At 36.3% G+C, this 23,594-nt stretch overlaps 3 protein-coding genes across 5 annotated transcripts; 2 read left to right on the forward strand and 1 right to left on the reverse strand.

Moving 5' to 3' along the window:
• Positions 1-9: 9 nt before the first annotated feature.
• LOC118279541 (protein mono-ADP-ribosyltransferase PARP16) lies at positions 10-3,404 on the reverse strand. The gene is made up of 7 exons (XM_035599180.2): positions 3,131-3,404; positions 2,676-2,820; positions 2,383-2,538; positions 1,519-1,728; positions 819-999; positions 520-693; positions 10-296 (listed from the first exon to the last, which is right to left on the reverse strand). Exons 1-7 carry the CDS (start codon positions 3,256-3,258, stop codon positions 130-132), a joined length of 1,161 nt encoding a protein of 386 aa, XP_035455073.1. The 5' UTR covers positions 3,259-3,404; the 3' UTR covers positions 10-129.
• A 1,688-nt stretch (positions 3,405-5,092) lies between these two features.
• Positions 5,093-13,799, forward strand: LOC118279466 (aryl hydrocarbon receptor nuclear translocator homolog). 3 transcript variants are annotated; one of them, XM_035599120.2, is made up of 14 exons: positions 5,093-5,291; positions 6,444-6,492; positions 7,243-7,323; positions 8,318-8,478; positions 8,584-8,756; positions 8,841-8,988; positions 9,061-9,243; positions 9,571-9,659; positions 9,741-9,951; positions 10,148-10,298; positions 10,383-10,510; positions 10,674-10,834; positions 11,007-11,163; positions 11,911-13,799. In XM_035599120.2, exons 1-14 carry the CDS (start codon positions 5,264-5,266, stop codon positions 12,075-12,077), a joined length of 1,887 nt encoding a protein of 628 aa, XP_035455013.1. In that variant the 5' UTR covers positions 5,093-5,263; the 3' UTR covers positions 12,078-13,799. The 3 variants fall into 3 exon arrangements, with proteins under 3 accessions (XP_035455013.1, XP_035455014.1, XP_050554535.1); XM_035599121.2 differs by having other exon boundaries at positions 5,094-5,291; positions 9,583-9,659; XM_050698578.1 differs by lacking the exon at positions 5,093-5,291 and adding an exon at positions 5,369-5,579.
• Positions 13,800-14,816: 1,017 nt separating this feature from the next.
• Positions 14,817-23,592, forward strand: LOC118279424 (trafficking protein particle complex subunit 8). The gene is made up of 18 exons (XM_050699087.1): positions 14,817-15,150; positions 15,604-15,765; positions 15,969-16,257; positions 16,341-16,485; positions 16,813-16,900; positions 16,980-17,077; positions 17,264-17,452; positions 17,590-17,690; positions 17,989-18,237; positions 18,360-18,642; positions 18,724-18,909; positions 19,163-19,472; positions 19,913-20,204; positions 20,363-20,501; positions 20,720-20,927; positions 21,128-21,345; positions 21,452-22,248; positions 22,340-23,592. The coding sequence occupies exons 1-18, from the start codon at positions 14,994-14,996 to the stop codon at positions 22,593-22,595; spliced, it is 4,167 nt and encodes a 1,388-aa protein (XP_050555044.1). The 5' UTR covers positions 14,817-14,993; the 3' UTR covers positions 22,596-23,592.
• The last annotated feature ends 2 nt before the right edge of the window (positions 23,593-23,594 follow it).

The following is a 23,594-nucleotide window of genomic DNA, read 5'->3' on the forward strand; positions in this document are numbered from 1 at the left end:
AACACAATGTGAAAAATACGTTTTCCAAATTTATTACTAACAAATTGCTCTAAAATATATTGGTGCTCAAATACTTATAAATTTGACTTCACTATTCTAAACACTAACAATATGGCAATAAGTCCAATGTCACACTTTTACAGAACTGTATGCAATGTCGAGCTTTTTTAATAATATTTTGTAGTAATAATGGATTGGTTGATTATTTGCAAAGCCTATTGTTGCGAGCATCAATCCGTAGCCAAGTAGAATGGAAAACAGCTTATGCCTTGCAAGCCATTGACGTAGCCCACCAACTGAAAATAAATTAGGTATAGTAATTCTTTATAGTTATTTAATAAATTGCTTCTTTAGTCGAGTAGCAAGCGGTATTTTCGAACAAGACTCCGCGGGATCTCATCTACCCTTTCGGGAATTAAAAGGCCTGACGTAAGTAAATAGGTTTTACTAGGTATGTAGAATTCTAAAGTAGAAAGATCACGATGTCAATACTCTTAAGAAGTTAAATTAAAAACATACCGTTTCTGTTGACGCTCGCTGTAGGGAACCTCATGGAGGCGGGCTGTTTGGCATACACAAGCATGTAACGCACTCTCACTAGATCACAGTTTGTTACTACATATTGTGTCAATTGTCCGTCGCAACCTTGCTCAGTTAGTAATTTACTCTTTTCGTCTTCATATAAACCATCACCTAAGACAAAAATATATGAATGCTGTTTTAATGTTTAACTGAAATTAAATCGATAACTAACGCAGATCAAAAATCAATAGATTAAAAAAAAAAGTCAATCAATTTATTGAATAGAAATATTTTACCTTCATTAGAAACTGGCTTTTGGTAATTTATTCCTTCTGGGGCATCAATAACTTCGCACAAGGCTATGCAAGACAAGTGTCCACCAATGCAACTTGCACCCCATCCGAATCCTCCATGACTATATGGCAAGCTTAAGTTCAACTCAGGTGATAAGTATACACCATTGCCAAGCAATGTATTCTACGAGGTAAACAATACTTAATCAATATCTATAAAATTTGCAAACTTAAGTATCTACTCGTAAGTATTTTGACTTGTTGGGTCTTATTTATTTATTCTACTTACTACTCAATATTTCGACCTAGTAGCAATTATATTAGTAAACTCGGTACTCGGTACTATTTATTAGTTCCGCGTAAATTCACAAATCTATTGAAGTGAGCAGTCCCGTTAGTCCTGCCCGATGTTTCGGATAAAGCCCTCTCAGAAAAACAACGGATTTCGCGATAAGATCTTATGTTAAAATAGGTAAGACTTTTTTATCTTACTAGTTTTCTTCTTACTAATAAAAGCGAAAGTTTGGGAGATTATGTTTGTGATTTGTGTGTATGTTAGTTGCAACCACGTCAAAACGGCTAAAGGAATTGGGATGAAATTTGGGACAGGGGTGTATTATGCTCTGAAATAACACAACCACGATAACGCGGTTGAAACCGAAGCTAGTATTAAATATTTTGTGAGAAATATATGACGTCTCACCTTATTTAAATGCTGTTGTAAACCAAAATTAAGTATGGTGTAAAAATTTTCCAACCGATTTCCATGATATGCATAAAATATATGATGGTTCTTAGCTAGTTCTTTCCATTTCATTTCAGCAGAGGACTTCAAGGAACTTGATACTTGAAATATATACTGCGGCTTCGGTGCAGCTATTGTCGAATGTGAGTTTGCTAAAATCGCCTCATGCTGAAAGTGAGACAAACACTATAAAAAGTCATGATTTTTTTTTAAAGATTTTACGCGTACCAAAACTCATTGATATCTGGCTACTCTACCTAACTTTAATGAAATAAGTCCATAGAGTTTAATATATCCTAAGATAAGTACACATTCCTAACCATGACATAAATTTTAATAAAATATTTTTAAAAATAAGCCTTGATAGAGCGTAGCGTTTATGGTAATACAACATTTAACTTAATCGATTGAAGACCTGCTTCAAAGTCTACATGTAAGATACCACTGGACTTACATACTTAGGTACCTTTTTTTAAATACATAGGTACATGCATGAAGCAAAAATACAAAGCGACGTTACAAGCCACGCCTCTCTCTATTTTCCATCTAGCGGTCCCATACTATAAAAACGTTGCCAATTGTCCTCAGTTTAATGTGCCACTTTCTGAGCACTTATAACCTATCTACACCTTTTTACTTATATTACTTAAGTATAATTGGAATTGGAACACACATTTATTTGTGTCACACTGCACAAACAAAATATGGCACTACCATTTTTTACTTGCTTCGTGCGTCACCCATCCATCAAATATAGGTACATAGGTACATACTTTGCACGTTAAATAAAAGCTTGTAATAATAAATGAAACATAATCTTACCACTTCTGCAGGTATGGTTTTTAAAGTAGGGTCCTTTAATCTTACTAGCACATAAAATAACAAATCAATTATGTCGCTGATATTCGACAAATTATCCAAGTTATCCAATTGCTGCAAGACTAAATCCAGAGCTGGCACATCCGTTATCACACTAAGCTGGAATCACATTATTATATTACATTAGCTACTTCCACGCGATTAGGGACTTTCATTAAGGACTTTCTAACTATCCCGTTAACAATAGTAGCAGATATATAATAGCTTTAAGTTATATAAAAATAATAACAGCATACTAATTCATCCATATCCTTGACTCCATTTTTCAAGAAAGCCGGTGGAAATGGCCTCAGGCAGCTTTCATATCTAAAACTAAAAGCTGCTGCTACAAATAGACTCCATTTTATATCTGCAGCTTTGAAATCCTTCTCCAATACTAATCTGAAATAATGCCACAACCTCGTGTTACAGGTATTTCAATATTAATTAGGGACACTATTTATAGAAAATAAAAAATAGGTATACCTAACTGATAATTTATGTTTTTTTTAAGATAATAAAATGTATAAGTTACAAAAGTAGCTTATACTGCTACTGAGAATGTTATAACGGAATAGAAGTACACGAAGTAACAAAATAACAGGTACGTAAGTGTTACATAAGTAAGTACCTACGAAAGTAAATTCTCGTTGTGATAATAAACTATAATTCTAGACAACAAATAAGAGATAAATATAATTTATAAATTAACCTTAAATGAACAGCTTTTTTCTCTAGAGAATCTAATTTTGCTTGATTATGATCTGACAGCGTTTCTGATGCAGATGCCAAATTACAGTTTGTCGCTGTATCGGATAGCACTTCGGGCTCGCCGTCCATGATTTTATATGGTCTCTCAGAATATATGGAAAAATATTATATATTAGTCATAATTTTGAATTCTTCCAAATAAAGTTGCACATTTTATTTCATTATGTAAGTCCTTGGACGTACTTGTCAAACTCGTAAAACAAGAGACGAATAATAATTATGTGGCCAGCTATGTTAAGTACGAAAGTAGGTAGGTGTATGTGGAGAGCGCGTCGCATTCCGCCCGTGCCTCAAAGGGCCATCAGACCATCACAGATGAGGCCACGAGGTAGTGGGTCACGGGGGCTCCGGCTCGAAGAGCAGAAATAGGAATGGGGTGGTTTTTAGTTAGTAACAGCGGAGTAGCTAGCGCCGTATGTACCGTATCAATTATACGGGGCCTCCGACCCACGAGGGGGCCCAAACGTGCGAATGCAAAAAATAAAAACTTCCCATTTTTATTTTATTTCTGAAATCACAAAAGTCCAAATAATCAATTGCTTTTCCCACGTAAAGCATGCGTTCGAAAATTAGCAGCAACTTTAGAAAATTAACTGTTATAGCAGCGGTAAGTTCCCACTTTAAAGACTGAACCCTTAGGCATGTGATCGGTGACCGTGACCTATAGCGTCCGGCTCTGCTTCAGGCCATAGTGCGGAATGAGGGGAAGCGGGACGCCGTCTCCTCCTTCTCTGAAACAGCTAACTAAGGGGAAGGCGGAGCGCATGAGGGAACTACCCTCTCCACTCCCCAGGCCTCGCGGGAGACACTTCGGAAGTCGGGGATCGCGCGACGATCTTGGTTACCGTGAGATCACGGACAGCGAGCAAGGCTAGCTCGCCGCCTGACTAAAACTAGACCGTACAGAGCGTCGAGTTCCGCGCGCGCCTCAAAGAACCAGACCACCACAAATGAGGCCTAGCAGGGCTGACGCCCGATCTGGAGCTGCGGGCTACCAGGCGGGATATCGGAGTTCAGGCTTAAAGCATGAGTAGGAACGAGATGGTTTTTAGTTAGTAAGAGTCTGAGAACTCTCTCGCCTCACCAAAAGGCGGAAGAATTCATTGCATGACATTCTCCCCTCGAAAAAAAAGACGTAGATAAATAAAGGTTAAGCCCCGCCAAAGCTGCGCTAGTGGTCAGTAATAGTCTGACACTCGATCTCGCCTCACACGAGGCGGCAAAAATAAGTGGATGATTTTACCCCCTCAAAAAAAAAACCTATAACTTTCATTTACCTACTTACCTTGTACATCACTTAAAACCTTTCCTTACTTTTTTTTGTTACTGGTAGCACAAATTTTATTCTATCTAACCCTGTAGTCTCGACAATGATAACGATTTATATTAATAAAACTTTTTAACTTTATAACAAAACGATAACGTATTTTTTTTTTATTAAATATTAACAATTAAGAGACGTATTTTTGTTTTATCCATGACCGGACTCAGTGCCTGGCTGGTGGCTACACATCATCCGACGTGATAAGTTCGGTTGATATGTTCTGTGCTTGCAAGTGAGAGGGAGTGGTTTTTCTTAAATAGAATAGGTAGAAGAAATGACGATTACGGGTAACAAATTAAAAATAGCATCACATATTGTATATCGCATTGAGTTTAACCTAGGTCAACCTTAATGGTACATCCCCTACTATTTTCGGCATGCAAAATCATAAGTACTATTTCTGACATACCCCGATAATGTCATTCTGTAATAAAAATACGAACTATAACTATATAACTAGAAGTTGTAATGATTTGTGTTGCTTTCGTTAAATGGAAATAAAAAGGAAATACTTTAAAAAATTCTAAGAAATCGACTAAGCAAAATATTGCCATTTTTAAATGGCAACATTTACATGTGACGTTTTTATGTATGGTGATTGCACTGGAAAATGGCGTTTGTGTTGTATTGAAGAGCTGTAAACATACGTATTACTTTGTTCTTTTACTGACGTTTTTGTTGTGAGTTTAAATAACATTAGATTTTAAAACTAGTGATAATTATAACGTGGACTAATGAGTTTACTGACCGATGTCTGCCGTGGCTCCCACTATCCCCGGTTGGTGTTCATTTCGATACTGTTTTAGGAGTAAATCCTGGCATACCTGTATTAAATTGTATAAGAATACTCATTAAGGATGGCACTCAAAGGACTGTGATTATTTTTAACTAATTAATATTTTCTTGAAGATACGTAATCCATCAAAAGTTATCGACCTATTTTCAATTTGACATTGCACCGCGTGACGCGTTGTTAGTTACTTGAGTTAGAAATGGAAATTTAGGAGCAAAGCATTTCCCATGAATTCATAATTTGCATACAAAGCACTTTTGAATATAATTGATTGTAAGTAAATTTTTTATTAGGTATATGTTTGAGACAGGTATTGAGAACATTGCTGACTATCATGTCATATTTAAAACATAATTATGAGCAGTAAATAAATTCAGAATAATTATTTATTGCTGCGTTTCTTAATATTACAATAAGTAAACTAGTTGACTGGACATTGATTTCTATTTGTTTGTTTTTTTATTCATAAATTGTATTTACAATTTAGATTTCAAATGACCTTGATCTAAACTATCATGAAAGCTATATTTAGAAATTATTTATTTTCTATTCTTATGGTGCAATTTACCTATAGTTATATTGAAGTTTTAATGTATACAATCATTTTGGAAAATATAAAAACAATTGTAAATAATATGAAACCTTATAGATAAGATAAGTTAATATTTATTGATACCGATCATACAGTTCTTTCCAATAATATTTATTATTGTAGCTTACTATATTTCTGATTTGCTAATTAACTCATTTTTTTCAGTTGGCTCACATATTTATATATCCTTTCTAATATTTTGCATCTATTTATCAAAGTTGTATTATTAGTTGTTTGAAAGTTAGTTGTATGGAATATTGGGAAAGATAACTTGCCACTTCTTTTCAGGATGAACAAAGCTTTAAATAAAATGGGTTTTTAGCAATTTGATTTATATTGGAAAAGATTATGATAAAAATAGTACAATGAAGTTGCTAGATATTTTACCATAGTTTGTTTTTGAAATGGTATTTTTTAAAAACATTAAAATTTAGTAAAACTAAAAAAAAAAATATATCATATTTTTAAACTCAATTAAATACCTCAGATATAAGTTATTTCTTAGTTGTCTTTGAATAAAACTTAAAATAACTGCTATTTTTTAGGGGCTGACCCAGCAAAGGATATACAAAAACGCCGTGCTGGCAGTGTTGGGTGAGTTTCTGGATCTTATGAAAGAATAAAGGCTAAACATTCATAAAACTTATTCATTGACTTAACTGCAGTTACAAAGCTTACATACCTTACACACTGTTAAAAAATCATCCTTATGCTATAAATGTATTACCACAAACATTCTCTAATTTTGCGAGATTTTGTTATCCGTGTGTTCCATCCACATTTTTTACTGCTTTGTTCTCACAACCATAGACTAAACTTAAGATACAAACTTTAACTTGGGACTTAGGCTACATTAGGTTTCTCAAATTAGGCAGTTAATATTAAAATAACACAAACTCTAATTAGTATCAATCAGTCATTATTTCTAAAATTTGATAATCAGGCAACAGACACACACATAATTATAATTAAATTTAGGTAAATAATATTTATTGATGTGTACAACTAATAATAAAACATTCTAATATTATATCATTATTGTCTTGGATTAAAAAAATATATATTTATTGTAATTGATCAAAAGTGCTTTGTGAATCATATTTTATGAATTTAATCATATTCTCGGAATTTTGTTTCTTGTATTGTTTCCTCATGTCAGGACTACAGTTCCTGTATTTTGTCAGGTTAATTATTATATAATTTCCTTATCTTTTTGAGTATAAAGACATTTTTCTTGTTAGAGGACTCTCTAACAAGAAAAAAAATGTCATAGTTACTGACTATACAGACCAGATTAATTCAGCACAATGTCCTCTGAAATATTAATAAAATGCTTGTTTGTAGGTCAGATGAAGACGACGCAAGTGGTGGGAAATACACAAGGATGGAGGAGGACAACATTCAGGACAAGGAGAGATTCGCAAGGTTAGTATTTTTTTGTTATCTACTTTGTTATTTTATTATCAGCCTGTTCTCCCATTCCTATCAGTCAAAGATTAAGTATATTTTGTGTCTTCCACACATTGTTTCCAATAAATAAATCCACACATCGTTGCCAATAAATAAATAGGTATTTAGCAGCTCAGTTAAACATAAGAAAAGCCGGGAATTATTTCCGATTTTATAAGCATTGACAAAACCCATAACAGCAAACATCATAGTTACTAATTTAACCTTACAAAACTATGTACCTAGTGTGTTTTAAACCTTTTTTCATCGTCAACAAATTACAATGAATTGCTTGTCTCAACAGTTTGCGTGTATAGTAAGAAATTGAATACAAATCTTTTCATCAAGGTTATGATTCTCCCGTAACTACAACTCATTGCTGTGATGATTGAAAACGTGTCTTATCACGCGACAAGTGCGCGCTCTTTCTCTTGAACTTATTATTATAAATTATCAATTTTGTTACTTGGCGATAGATGTACGAGTACGTATCGCCCTTACATTGAATGAGTTTGTAAAACTGGATATTATTTCAAGATTGGATTAAAATTAATATTATAAATATATAAAAAAAATACATCTCAATATTTGACGGTTAACTAGACTAAATTATGTGAAACGTTTGTACATTACGTAAAATCGATAAGTAATATTTGCTGTTTGCTAGAAGACAAGTCCTCCTCAAACGCTCATTCATTGTGGAGTAGGCACGCTCCTATCTTTCAATCCATCTATTAAACTGAATTTTTGATGTCTTGCAAATATTGCTTACTCCTACACAATCACTTTGCCACCTTTTCACCACACATAAAGCCTTTGTAATAACTAGTACTGATTACTGAAACAATGCGTCATCATTAATCAGTTTATTCAACTCCTAATTACATCTATCTTAACTTACATAGCTGTATCTTATTTATAGGTTGATACGCATTATTAAAACATTAACGATTACCTATTTTATTTTCAGCCGCGAGAACCATTGTGAAATTGAACGTCGCCGAAGAAACAAGATGACGGCATATATTACGGAACTATCGGATATGGTTCCAACATGCTCCGCCCTAGCGCGGAAGCCAGACAAACTTACCATACTGCGTATGGCAGTAGCCCATATGAAAGCCTTAAGAGGTACTTACGTAACAAAATTCAAATTCTCTACTTCCAGATATTTTTTATTTATTTTATAAACTATTACAAAATGCAAATTAATATTCAAAAATTTCTGTGTTACAGGCACTGGCAACACTTCGACTGATGGTACTTACAAACCGTCGTTTTTAACTGATCAAGAACTGAAGCACTTGATTCTTGAAGCAGCTGATGGATTTTTATTTGTTGTCAGTTGCGACACTGGACGTATTATTTACGTCAGTGATAGTATAGCTCCAGTATTGAACTACTCTCAGGTAACTATCAGCAATGAAATGGAGTGAATATATATAACATAGAATTTCCTTATGAATGTACCAATACAACCTGTTTTATTTTAGGGAGAGTGGTATTCTTCTTGTTTATATGATCAAGTACATCCCGACGATGTAGAAAAAGTAAGGGAACAGTTAAGCACTCAAGAACCACAGAACACAGGTCGCATATTGGATCTTAAGACGGGAACAGTGAAAAAAGAAGGTCATCAATGTAAGTAGACTTTACATTTACAAAGAAAGTAAATAATCTGTGTGTAGTTTATATATAGAAATATCATTGCAGCGTCTATGCGTCAAGTGATGGGTTCCCGCCGAGGTTTCATATGCCGTATGCGGGTCGGTGGTTCTGCGGAAGGCGCTCACCTAGGAAGACTGCGTGCGCGCAACTCATTAGGTCCTTCGCACGACGGTCATAATTATGCCGTTGTCCATTGCACTGGATATATAAAAAATTGGCCACCTACAGGTAACATGTATACCAGTGAAAGAGTTTTCTTATGTATCTATGTAGGTATTTTAACTAACTTAAATTCATAAACCATAATAAGTAATCATTACCCATGTAGTATGTTAATGTTAACAAAGTAAAATCATTATTTCAAAGTGAAATAACGATAAACTGACAATATTACTGTGAAACTGAACACACGCAATTGAAATTGACAAAAATCGTAATTTATTATGTGCTGCTAGTTTAATAACAGGTTATTTAAAGTACCTAAAACATTTACTATGAGTTCTTTGACTAAATGAAGTATTAAGAAACATAGTTTTATGTATGTTGGCACATCAGATCTGTTTCCAGGTATGCAGATGGATCGCCCTATTCAGGAAGAACTTGACACGTCTCATTGTTGCTTAGTTGCTATTGGAAGATTGCAGGTAATGTGTCTTTTCATCTTTGTATAGAAAAAGATGTATAAAATGAAATGTTAAAATTATATCCATTTTTTATTCTGGCAGGTGACATCTACACCAAATTCTTCAGAGAACAGTTTATGTAGTGGAGGAGTAGAGTTTGTGTCGCGACATTCAGTGGATGGCCGCTTCACGTTCGCTGACCAGCGTGCAACGCAGGTGGTTGGGTACGCGCCTGCCGATCTACTGGGGAAACTGTGCTACGAATTCTATCATCCTGAGGACCAACAACATATGAGAGATAACTTTGACCAAGGTAACTTTTATACACTTGTTTTTTTTTCTTTGATGGCAATTGAGTCTCCAATACAACATAGACAATGCTGCCAGAGACGGCTGATGAATTAACTTGTAATGGCCCAACTATAGTTGGTTATTTTATACACTTCATTTACCTATATCATTTTATTATTTATCTCTAATTGATTGTTCCTTCTTTTGTTGATTTTCAGTATTAAAACTAAAAGGGCAAATTATATCACTGATGTATCGGTTTCGCACGAAAAACAGAGAGTGGGTTTGGCTAAGAACTTCGGCCTTCGCCTTTTTGAATCCTTATAATGACGACGTTGAGTACATTGTTTGCACAAACATGTTGGCTAAGTAAGTAGGAACATTTTTCGTAAGATTGAAATTAGACACATGTATCTAAAACTTTTTGACTAACATAATTTTTTTTTTAATTAGCCGGTCATTAGGTAGTACTACTGGCGAACCTGCTCCGGAAGAAAACTACGATTACCATTTACGGCATCGTGACGTATACCAAGCTCAAGCACCGAATCTCCATCAGCAGCACCACGCCCCACCACCAGGTATTAAATTAAAAATGATTGTGTTAATTAGCTTATGATTATGCATTTTTTTTTTATGAAACTGAATTCAGTCAGAAGTTAGACATTGCAATGCAATACATACTATAATACTATGTGTTTTATGTGTGACATTGGAGAGATGCATGTGTTATGTGTGGTGCAGTGAGCGGAGGCGGCGGAGTGACGGCGCGGTCGCCGGGCGAGGCGGGCGTGGCGCCGGGCGCGCCGGCCGCGCCGCCCTACGCGCCGCACTACGCGCCCGACTACTCGCCGCACCGCCCCACCAACACGCCGCCGCACACCACCTGGACCACGCTGCGCACCGTACGTATCGCCTCTACATGCTTCATTCATTATCTGTGATGCTAGTTCATGGATTAGCATTTCATCCGATTAGCCAACTACTCATTAATTTTGATTGAACCCTAAGAATGAATTTTGAGATAATTAAAATTGTATACATACAATATATTCAACAATAAATGAATGCTTGCAGAGCGGCGGCGCTGGCGGCGAAAGCTACGCGTACAGCAGCGAGGCAGGCGGCGGCGCGGGCGCGGCGGACGCGTCGCCGGCGCGGTCCCCGCCCGCGCCCGCCTACCTGCCGCCCGCCGCGCACTACCACCACAACCACCACCCACACCCCTCGCACGGTCAGTTACTATTACATTATTCCTATTACTTTTTATTTCAACAGACTGCAAGCTACTTATTCCTATTTTAATATCATAAAGATAAAGAGTTTTATTGTTTGAAGGTGGTAATATCACTGGTTAACAAGTATTTGTTACAGCTAAATTAACAAATATTTTGAATAGAACTAAACAAGATTACTCTCCAAATAAAGTACATGTCTATCACATCTAGATTTTGTGTAATCTACTGGCAAATTCTTAGGTAATTTTTACTTATTACGTGTCTTTATACAAACACTGTTTTCATTAAAACATATAATATATAGTAGTAACATACAGTTTGAAATTTAGACAGAATTATGTATAGAAATTCAGTCCCATAGAAAAAGCAGTAGGTGATTCAATGTGATTGACAGACAAACAAACAAACTTTCACATTCATAATATTAGTGTGATTTGTTAAAAATATAGTAAATGGAATAGTTAATGTGTTGATGTTGATGTTAAAATTATAAAATTATTGAACATTATTAACAGATTAAAAAAATCTAGATGTGATACACATACACTTTCTTCAAGGATTGTACTCACCATGTATAATTGTATAAAAAATGCATTGTTTCAGCTGTAACTTAAAAAACAAAATTGTAGACCAGTGGAACTACTGGTTCGAATTAAATAAATATTATTGTGAAATGATCAAAATATTGTAATTGTAATCGCGGCTGTGTTGGGTTAGCTCGAACTAATGATGGTGTGTTGCAGGCATGTGGTCCTGGCAGGGCGGCGCGGCCGGGCCGGCGGGGACGGGCGCGGCCGAGGGAGCGCATGCGCCGCATGAGCTCACCGACATGCTGCAGATATTGGACCAGAGCGGGACTGCTACTTTTGAAGATCTAAACATAAATATGTTCAATTCGAACTTTGAGTAATGTTAGTTGTAAAAATGTGTACCTAATTTAACTTGTGAATCTAAGAACTGAGAATATTTCGCTTCCAGCAACGAAGTTTATAAAAAGAAACGACGTTGTACGTTACTATTTCTCACTTACATTATAAAAAATTATGGGTTTAAAATTTTTGAATTAAATTTATTATTTCGATTACAGAGTTGTAGATTCAGGTCAATTTTCTGACGAAGTTGATTATATATTATCTCACGCTATTATCAAATAAAACACGTACATCCTACCCATCACATAAAAAACCTCTCCTCTTTTATTATGGCACTGCTATGTGGGTTTGATGGATAGGTTTCAGGCATAAATTAAAACAGCAAAGGTCTTTCTTGAACTGAATTTTACTACTATTTATCGAAATATTAAATCTTGTGTGATGATGATTCTGCATAGTCGTTGGATTGAATATTACGTTAGCAAGAAAACATTTAAGTGCTTTTTTCTGTGTAAATAGTATTATCTGGCAGCTACCAAAGTTAATTGATCATAATGTAGAAATACTTAATCGACTATACAGAATTAACTCAACATATCTTTTTTTCTTACGACTGTCATGAAATCATGTGTTTTACCATATATCCAAATGTACACACATGATTTTCGTTCGAATGGTGCAACTAGCAAGATTAAGCTTAATTAAAGTAGTTGTTTTGTATTAATTTTATACATAATAATTATGTTGGGTTTAAGTTATAATTAAGACTCATTTAGAAAATAGGATTACAAATAAGTATTACTTTATAGTTATAAAAATCTTTCGATTGTAGGAACTTTATTCACCATTCCACTACACTACTTACGTAAAACTCAACTATATGCTAGTTGTGGAACTCTAAGGGCGCCTTCAAATTATCCCCAAAGTGCCGCGCGACAGCAGCGTGACGGCCACGCTGCTTAATTTTTTTTTTAATACAAATAAATGACGCGCGGCGCACATGGCACGAATAATTTGAGGGTAAGTAAGGACGAGCAAAATAAATAAATAAGAAACTGTGACGTAATACTCAACATACATGTTATGTTTGCCATCCGTTACTGAATCTATTCTGTTTCTGCTACGAAGCCAAAGACATGCGGTGCCGTGAAGCCTTACGTCGAATGGTTTTGCTAGTTTTATTATTAGGTAGACGCGTCATTTTATTTGTACTTAACTACACCCTAGAACGACAGCTTCAAAAAAATATTTTTTAGGAAATGTATAACAGTCTGGTTTCTGTTTACTACACATACTGCATACTGCTGGTCATAATAAAATGAGAGTTATGGAGCCATTATTGTAAAATATTTTAATTGATTCCTCTCACTTTTCAACATTGTTCATTTTAGATAATTATTTCATATTGGTCTACAAAACATAAAAAATATTATACATTGTTTATTATGCATACCTTGATTTTACTTATTTGTTTAGAAAGTGAGTGGACACTGCTTCACAATTATTGCTTCATAATTCATGTCCAGAAGATAAGTAGGAATACATGAAAACAGAATTACGATTTCAATTAAATATAAATTTCTTTTAATAAAATTTATACCTAATTTAAGATAATAATGGATTATATTTTTATGTAAGTAACGCATTTACGATCGTATGTTCGTCGTAAATAAATTTTTATTACTTTTAATTGGTTGAATAGGTATACTTGAATTTTTTTAAATGAATTTTTCATTAAATATTAACGATATGAACATTAATTGGTTGTTTTTGTATTATCCTTTGTGCAACTGGGTGTAAAACTAGACAACACTTGACCTGCTGTGGACATTGGACATCTACCGGATGATAAGTATCAATGTCAGAGCGCATGATTGCTGCAGTGTGTTTACCGGCTGCTGTGCAATGAGTCATAGAATCAATTCCCGTGTTGGGTGAATTGTTTTAGCGGAAGTTAATCAATATTGCTACGTATTGCTTCGATCTGATTATATTATATTATAAGTATGATATAATATCATCATCAATCATAATATTAGTTTTTATTAAAGATGCGCATTTATCTGGACAAATATTCAAAATAAAGGATATTGAAAAAGGTGGACGTTGTCTCGAAACAACGCCTAAGGCACCTGGCGCCCTCGCACTGTACACGTTGACACATATACACATTGCGTGACATGACCTGCCATTACACTTTGTATATCAGTGTTGTTTTTGTGCCCGCATAAAATGTATTTTCTTGTGGTAAAAAGCTCTAGAAACCACAGTAGCCAAAAAAAAAAGCCAGGGGATCACTTATCATAGGTTACCAAGTAATAATACATTTTGCTTATTTCCGCTTTATTTTCCATTGGTGTTGCAAGTTAATAAACATTTTCATTTACCCAGAATTTGCGTAAAAATTAGTTTGTCAAATATGCCTACATTAAGTATAAATTGTATGGTCATGCAAATTAAACGTATTCTACAAAACAACTCAATTGGTTAAAGACAATGTTATTCCACTTCACACATAATATGTGTATGTACTCTACGTAAATACGTAGGTACATTGCAAGTTAGATAAGAACTTGTAAGAAATAAATGTTCCAAAAAAATTTTTACTTGTCCATTTTCTTTCCATTTTTTAATTTGTCTGATCCCCCTTTTTAGGAAGCTGGTATTGAAAAAAACGGTTGTTAAATAAACCAATCTCCTCTAATCTTCTTTTTTTTTATCCACAAAAGAATATCCGTAAATGTCAGTGTTGTGTCAAGTGTCACAACTAGGTACTGTCTAAGTGCATATACAACTGTCACAGCTGTCAATAATATGAGAAGTAGAATTCGGCGACAATTTTTATCTTCTAATAATTTTAAACTAATTTTAATCGTATGAAGCTGTTTGATTGATTTGTGTGTGTCCGCATGATCTATTTAAAGGAGTAGAATAGTGGAAAGACCTTAGACAATATGGCTAGACTGGGCAAAACTGCACAAGAATTCATTCAAGATTCATTTTCACCTATCATCGCTGTTCTGTGTAGCCCAAAAGTTGAAAATGTCGTATCAAAGAATAATTTGTCTTTTACTGAGATGTTGCAACCGTTCGCTTCTATGGATTGGGAAGGTATATTTAAATACTTGGGTTATTAAATCTATGTATACATGTTGTTTTGTTTATGATTAATTTTACTTACTTTAACAATTTTAAGTGTTATTAGATACTTAAAAATTCTAATAAGTATTAAACAAAATATTAAACTGCCCTCTTCCACAAAAATCTACATGTATAAAGTTCCATCACTATCATACCCATATCTGGTTACAAAAACAAAGGTCTGTGTTGCAGACATTTAGATAAATACAGAATTATAACCACAATAATAACTAATTTAGTCCAACCAATCTGTCCATGACCACTACATAAATGTCAAACAACCATAATAAGGATATTATGGTTGTTGTTGTTGTTGTTGATGATTAAGGATATATATTTCTATTGAGAAATAAAAACAATACAGAAAATATGAATGTAAAAAAGAAACATTGAATGTCAGTTAAAAGTATTGTAATTTTTCAGGGCAATTCAAAGATGCAAGTGGTAATACATGTTCTATAAAGAATTGGAAATTAATTATAAGAGATGTGAACTGGAAGCCACTACAGCCCACAGAAGCAAGAAGACAATTAAATAATGCTGTGCTACATAACTATCATGACAAAATTGTGTCCCTCGAAATAGGTATTGTAGTGCTCTACATTATTTATTACTGTAATGATTATTAATAAAATACTGAAACAATTTATAGATAGATATCTAGATCTTACATAGTTGGCTATGCATTAATATTCTGGCCTACTTGACATATGATAACAAGAATTAAAATGTAATGCCAATGTATATAAGTAACAATATATTTTGATAATGCCAACATATTATTGCAGATGGGCGAAAATTTGATATTCCCCAATCAACACACTGGTTTGATGCCTGGAGAGAAACATATTTGGAAGTACAATTTCCTTCAGACCATGAATTCACCAAACACTTCATATCTTGTATTATAGTTGGTACAACATTAGATGACAATATAATAGATACTTTTAATAGCTTGAACCAGCAATATGCTATGTTACAAAATGTGACTCCTCCAAAATTACCCAAGTGGTTCAACAACAGTGTGTTAAAGTCTTATCTCCTTCTTCATGATGTATCTGCTGTACCTAAAGAAAAGTAAGTCTTATATTCAATACAACTAATTACTTTTCATGTATAATGTTGCACATTTTTTTCATATAAACAATCTTTTTTTACAGAGCAGATGCTGCATTTGATACTCTGAAGCAAACATTTGGAGCAAGCAACTGCTTTATGTTACCAATTAATTCTAAAAGTACATTAGATCAGAATGTGCCAACTGATCTGTGGGCTCAATTTGTAAAAAGGTCATCTCAAGGAAATGTAAGTAGTTAAACTATACATGTCAAATGTAAAGAATTGTCAGTAGAATAAATTATCATTGCATTTAAAAATAATATTTATTCTAAAATTACTCTTACTGCATAAAGAATAAGGGCTAAACAGTAAACATTATTTAAGCAACCTAAATGGTATAATTTGTTTTATTTTTGAAGTTTGTTTAGCAGGAAATGACATGGAATTATTATGTATGGGTTTGACTTGTAAATTAGTAGGATAAAACAAACAATCACCAACCAAAATGTAGTTTAAGGCTTAACCATACTTTTGGCAAAGTGTCTATAAATGATAATTTTGCTTAATTTCCAGAATGAGATGTCAACATCACTTACAAACCTACCCACTTCACCAGCTGAACCTCAACCGACATTCCCCATAACTGTAACAAACATACAAGGTCTAGATCAATTCTTTTTCTCATTCATTGAAAAGTGTCCTTGTGTTGTTTTTAAAACAATATTTTACCTGTTTTCCAGATGAGAACAGTGCAGCATTGTCAGCAATGAATCCAGACACCTCTCATCCACTAACAACTACAGAAACTGATGTTTATGATAATGCAAACAGCCTACAGGTTGTAAGACACTGCTTAAAATGAATTATAAGTTTTGATTAGTCATACAAATTATTTATTACTTCAAAAGAAAGTATTATCTTTGAGTTTGTATTACAGAGTTTCTATTCAGAATAGAGTTAAACAAATACTTGTCTAGTTAATTTACTGAAATTAATACATATCTTTTTAATAATAACATTTCAGACTCATTCCTTCTCTGGTAGCTCAGAAAGCATGAATGTGGCTGGCAAAGGTCTGGATTACTCAACAGAAGTTCATGGAACAGCTTTGAATTCAAATGATATTGAAGGTATCAAGAAATTCCTGCAAGAATATGCTTCAAAAGCATTGTTGCCCTATATGGAAAAGCAAATATCGCAGTTATCTGAAGTTGTGAGTTACATTTTGTTTTAATTTCCTATGCCCAGTTTATTTTCTCACTCATTTGAATTTTATCTTTAGGCATCTCATTTAAGTATTAAATAATAATTTAACAACTAGCCACTAAGCATCATATTGCAAACTTTCAGGTTGCAAACAGGAAGGGTGTGAGTAGATCATTGCTATCAGCTACAAAGCGGTGGTTTGGTACTGGAAAGGCAGGAAGTACTACAGGCAACAGCGCTGTCATGTAAGTTGCTATAATATTACATGTTTAACATTATAATTATATACTCAAAACAACGTCTCGCCTTTTATCTCATAAGGGGTAGGCAGAGGTGCACATTAGATGAAACACGTAATGCCACTATACAATGTGCACCTACTTTTCACCATTTGTGTTATAAGTCCCATGTAATAGGGGGTGAGCCTATTGCCATAATATACTGGACCCAATTCCAGACTCCGTGCTACTACTGAGAAATTTTCGAAAATCCGAAAAAGGCCCAGCAATACTCAAAATAATAAAATAATTGAAATGATTGTAGATATACAAGTGACTGCCCAGAATTACAACTACGACGATTGGGCGACCTATGGTTTTTATGTCGGCAATGGCAACGAGCGTTTGACGCCTATCACACGGCAAAAAGAGAGTTTTATGCGGACAGTGCGTGGCTTTGTTACGCCGGCGCGCTTGAGATGGCGGCCATCAGCGCGTTCATGGCTGGAGATTCAAACCGCAAAACACATGGCTATATGGAAGAGAGTATAGTTACTTATCTTAACACCTGTAGGTGAGTATAAACATTATTCTACTTATTCCAGGATGTATTTTAGAATTTAAATATTGACTACAAAATTATGCACGTCATACATTTAAAAATGCAAATTATTTTACTAAGTTATTGCGTTATAGGATGGTCCAGTATGCAGTAAGGGCGACCTTGCTATCCGTGCTATGCTTAAGTGGGTCAGGATTGCATGGAGAGGCTGCCAAACAATTGATACGTATGACGTCAGAGGACAGTGATTTGCGTAGTGCCATGCTTCTCGAACAAGCAGCACTGTGCTTCTTATCCGGCCCGGCTTCTAAAGGCATGTGTAGGAAGTACGCTTTCCACATGGTGTTGGCTGGCCACAGGTTTTCAAAAGCTGGACAAAAGAAGCATGCATACCGATGTTACAAACAAGCCTACCAGGTGCGATTATTGTGAATGACAAAGTGAATGGAATTATGATGAGTGTGGTTCGTGTAAGTAATCAGCTCCTTGTGGCGTCAGGTGTACGAGAGCAGTGGGTGGCGGCTGGCGACGGACCACGTGCAGTTCGCGCTGGGCCGGCTGGCGGCGGCGCTGCGGCTGCCGCGCGACGCGCTGCGCTGGCTGGCCGCGCCGCTCGCGCCCGCCGGGCACCAGCCGCCGCGCCAGCAGGACGCCTTCCTGCGCGAGTACATGCTGGCGCACCAGGTCCGTAGTACACATCATTACGCTACATTTGGACAATCTTTTTTTGCCTTTCAGTTCTTTCAATTACTCACCACACAGTCGTTACAGTAGCTGATAATGATAAATGATATTTATTTTGCAAATAGGTTATTATGTAACTCTTTTACACGTCAATAATAGATAATCTGATGTTACCATAGTTGGTACCGATGATGCCCTGATGAATAATGTCCGACATGAGCCCATACCTAATGTAACTTCAATATGTGTACAGCAATGGGTGGAGAGCAGCGCGGAGCCTCGCCAGGTCCTGGAGACGCTGCCGCTGCCGCTGGCGCTGGTGCGGGAGACGCGCGTGGTGTGCGTGGGGCCGGCGCCGCTGGGCGCCCCGGGCCGGCGCCCCGCCACGTCGCTGCGGCTGGCGCCCGCCGCCGACAGCGAGGGCCCCGCCGCGCCCGCCACCTGGCGCACCCTCGAGGAAATGCTCCTACAAGTAGCGCAAGGCTCGGTGCCTATGATATTCAAACCCACCGTAGACCTTTACACCGATTCCACCGACTGCGAACCGCTTGTGCCTCAAGGAGGTTTGTAATTTGATTCAATTAGATTAAAATTCTAAATTACTTTTTCCCCACAAAATCTACAACAAATACTATTCACAAAGTCTTATCTTAACCTACACGAATGAAATACTACATACAACAACGACACGCTGAAACCGAAGGTGGAAGACTGGAAAAAGTAGGTGCTACACGGACGCCACCCTCATGACTTTGAACAGGCACATGTAGACACAATAGCTTCTATTTCTACTAAAGATTTTATTATCGCTATTACACTATTAACAGAACATATCGCCCTACATCCTACCTTCACTTGGCTCTAGCCCGAGAATGCAGGTGAAAACCAGCCTAGAGCTGAGAAAAGATACCCAAAAATAATATTATTATTAATGTTCGTATGTAAGAACATTGTTTAAATTCCCTTTCAGTAAATCACTAAATGTATCATATTTTCTTTTCAGAACCGATCCAGATCTCGGTTACTTTGTGGAATCCATTGAAGATTTCTTTGGTTTTAAAAGATGTAGAACTGTTGTGGCGGTTTGTAGTGACAAGTGACGACACTACAATTGATCCTGAAGAAGTACTGAGCAATGAACAAGCTGTGTCCGCCGGGCAAGCTTTAGAGAGTAATGTCATAGTTAGCCAGAAAATAAAATCTGTGCTTCTGGAAGGCGATTGTAAAAAAGTATTAATATTTACTGTCACACCTCTTAGAGTTGGTCGTATTAGTATTCATGGAGTGGCTTACAAGTAAGTATGTGTTACGTATTTTATGTACATTCTGTCTAGATAATGTTTGTACCTAACCCATCTATAAAGTGATGAAAAAATTATATACTTACGTTATTTAATTAGAATCAACTGATATTTATAGACTCATCTATTATTATAAAAATGTTTATTTATAGACTCATCAATACTGGGGAAGGCAGCACTGAAAATGGCAATAACGTCGTAATATCAGGGAAAGTGAATCTTGCGTCTGATGGAAAAAGTCTTGATAAACGGTTACAAATCACTGTCATACCAGAAGCTCCTTGTTTACAGGCAAGTAATATTCTAGTTAAAGGTTATTTCGGTTCATTCATTAACTGAATGGTTGTGGCAGTTGCAATGGTTAGCAACTATTTCTAATTCACTAATAAAACATCCATGAACGCACCTGAAGGTACCCATGATACAGGACAAATCTCTAGAAGATGTTTTTAAAAAGTTTATATTAATGATGCTTGTATACTTTATTATAATAATGTTTCTTATTTTAGATGACTTTTTCGGAAACTAGTCCGGAAATAATAAGTGGTGAAATGAGAACTGTTGATGTAGAGTTCACAAACGTGGGTCCCGTCGATATGAACGATCTCTATATTGCTGTATCCCATCCTGATTGCGTCAATCTCATCACTGGCGACGAGGAGGATGATTTTAAAGTTTTGTACGATGAAAAGTACCGTGAACCACCGACATATTCAGGTAAATTTTATGCAATCATTAATTCCCACGTATCTTAGTATTTCGGTACAGACTTTTTTTGGGAATGAGAAGCATGCAATGTTTTCTCCCGTCTTGGGTGAGGCGAGAGAGAATGAATGACTCTTACTGAATAAAAACCACCTAATTCTGCCATCGGACACACTGTATGATAAAGTATGAGGATGGTATGTTGGTTGTAGACGAGCGCGCGGCACGCACGGGCAGTTGGCGCGCGGCGGCGGCGCGGCACGTGCGCTGCGTGCGCGGCGGGCTGGCGCGCGGCGCCGCGGCCCGCGCCCGCCTGCAGCTGCGGCCGCGCGCGCCGCGGGCAGCGCTGCAGCTGCTGGCCTACTACACCACGGGCTTGCGCGCGCGCCCCTACCGCCTACTCAGACATGTCTTCCGCTTCAAAGTGCTCGTGAGTACCGCATTCACTATTACTACATGCCATATTTGTACTACTTCGATTGTTCGATCTGATCCGATCATGTGGAGCGCTCGCTGTACGACATGTTCTCTTTCAGGAAGCTGTGGAGTTAGCGGTGACTCCGCGACGCAGTCTGCGAAATGTCGATGGAGAGGTTGTTGAAAATATGAGCCTCGCCGTTGAAGTTAAAAATATTTTCAACGAAAAGGGCGAGGATTTAACCGTAGAAGTGTTAGAAGCGTCACTATTGAGCCGGCAGTGGCGTCTAACAGGGCTCGTTGCAGCCCGGGGCGCAGCTGATCCACTAACTTCGCGCGAGAAACTGCACTTCGTCCTCCGAGCACGGCGAATACTCTCAGAACTCCCAGAAGAGAAAGTCGAATATACCTGCGTTAAAATCAATGAGCACCACCCAGATGCTGTGGCTAATATTAATGAACCTCCATACTCTAAATTTGTGGTTGATGGCCAGCACTCGTATATTGACGCGCCTGATGCTGCTCTAGCTCAAGAAATGTCTGGGAAGAGAACAGGATTGATACAGTCTATGTTTGTTCTTCGGTGGAAAGTACATGAAAAAACCAATGGCAAGACTGCAGTTGGTCAACATTGCTTGTGGTTAGATTGTTTCACTAAAGCAATATCTCGAGAAAAGGAATATATTCCTGGAGAAGTTCCTATGCCGCTTGATGAATACGACAGTAAACTAGATGTACGCGATACTAACAAAAATAAAAAAGACAACGTTGTGATATTCAGATTGGAACATTCCAATTACATTAACCATAATTTTAATGAGATGAAGCTATGTTTGGTGCCAATTACTTTAAATCTTGTCAACTGCTACGGAATTCCTGTCAAAGTATTTATTGATATGACCAAACAAAAAAATAGGTAATGATTATACTTTATTTTATCCATTTATTAATACCCTTACTTCTTGATCTAAGGATAAATTTAAAACATTAACTCATTAATGTTTCAGGGAGTTGTCTGGAGAGTTGGGATGGGCTGGTGCGCTCAGTTACGGAAACGACGTGGAAGCTAAGGAACTGGGCGTTAGCGTCAATCTAGACAAGTTTGAGTCTAAAAAAGTACAAGTACGAGGAGTTTGTGCTGCCCCAGGAACATATTTAGTTGGTTCCGCCTTTTCAGTCTCCACCACGGGGGAAGACATCAATCTCAATGTTTCAAATATCTCTAACAACACATCTTTATTAGTAGTTGAACAAGTTGCTTAAATGTTTATCTATTGTTTCTGAAATTTTCTTAGGTGCTGTTTAGATTAGAAGCTTTGATTATTATTTATTTAATATTTATCCTCTTTACGATTGTAACTGTATAAAAATAAGTGTATGTACTTGTATTTAATTTACGAAAGCAATAATTATGGAAATGTTTCAATTCTACCTTATCTAGATGCTAGTGAGCGATGTTTCTGACGTCATAAGAACCTCGTCAAAAGGAAACTTGTTTTACCATTATCTTCTGTAACGTACAAGTTGGCAGCGGGCTGCACTGCAGTGATGATTTGGAACTTATAAGTTTATAACAGCGGATCTACTGATCCGCAGTCGAGCGAGACTGACGTCTGCCGCTCTACGACGCGAGACCTAAGTAATTTCGTAGAATTAGTAACCAGTAGTGTCGCTGTGACACGTTCTCCGCTGCTGCCTCATGTCGCCCGCTGGTACAATGACGTGTCGTGGCGACCTGTCACTGCAGTTATGATTTCGAACTATATCAGCGGTAGGGCAAAGCTGGCGTCTGCCGCTCGACGACACGTCGCTAGCTTCGTGTCGCTAATCACGGAGTTAATTTCACAGAAATACGTAGAAACCAGTAGTGTCGATGCTATACGTCTTCTGCTTCTGCGTCATGTAGCCCGCTCTCACCTTGTACCTTAACACTTAAAGATTGTGCAGATAGTGACTGCTTACGCAAAAATCTTATTTTAAAACTATGTATTATCTCAATATTCCATGAGAAAATTATTGTTTTAGTAGTCTTTAAAAATGCATCGTCGCGTCATTGAAAAAGAAAAATACATATTAGTATGAACTGTATATTTTATATAATTATAATCAACATTTGCAATGTATTAAAAAGTTATGTTATCTATTATGTACTTACGCAAGTTTTAATTATCTTGTTAATGGTAACCTGTTCAAGTATTTAAGTTATCCTTGTATTATATTTTTTTATATATTAAAATTAAGCAAGTTTAATGCCATTGAATT

The sequence above is a fragment of the Spodoptera frugiperda genome, chromosome 15 (assembly GCF_023101765.2).
Source record: "Spodoptera frugiperda isolate SF20-4 chromosome 15, AGI-APGP_CSIRO_Sfru_2.0, whole genome shotgun sequence".
Classification (NCBI taxonomy): Eukaryota; Metazoa; Arthropoda; class Insecta; order Lepidoptera; family Noctuidae; genus Spodoptera; species Spodoptera frugiperda.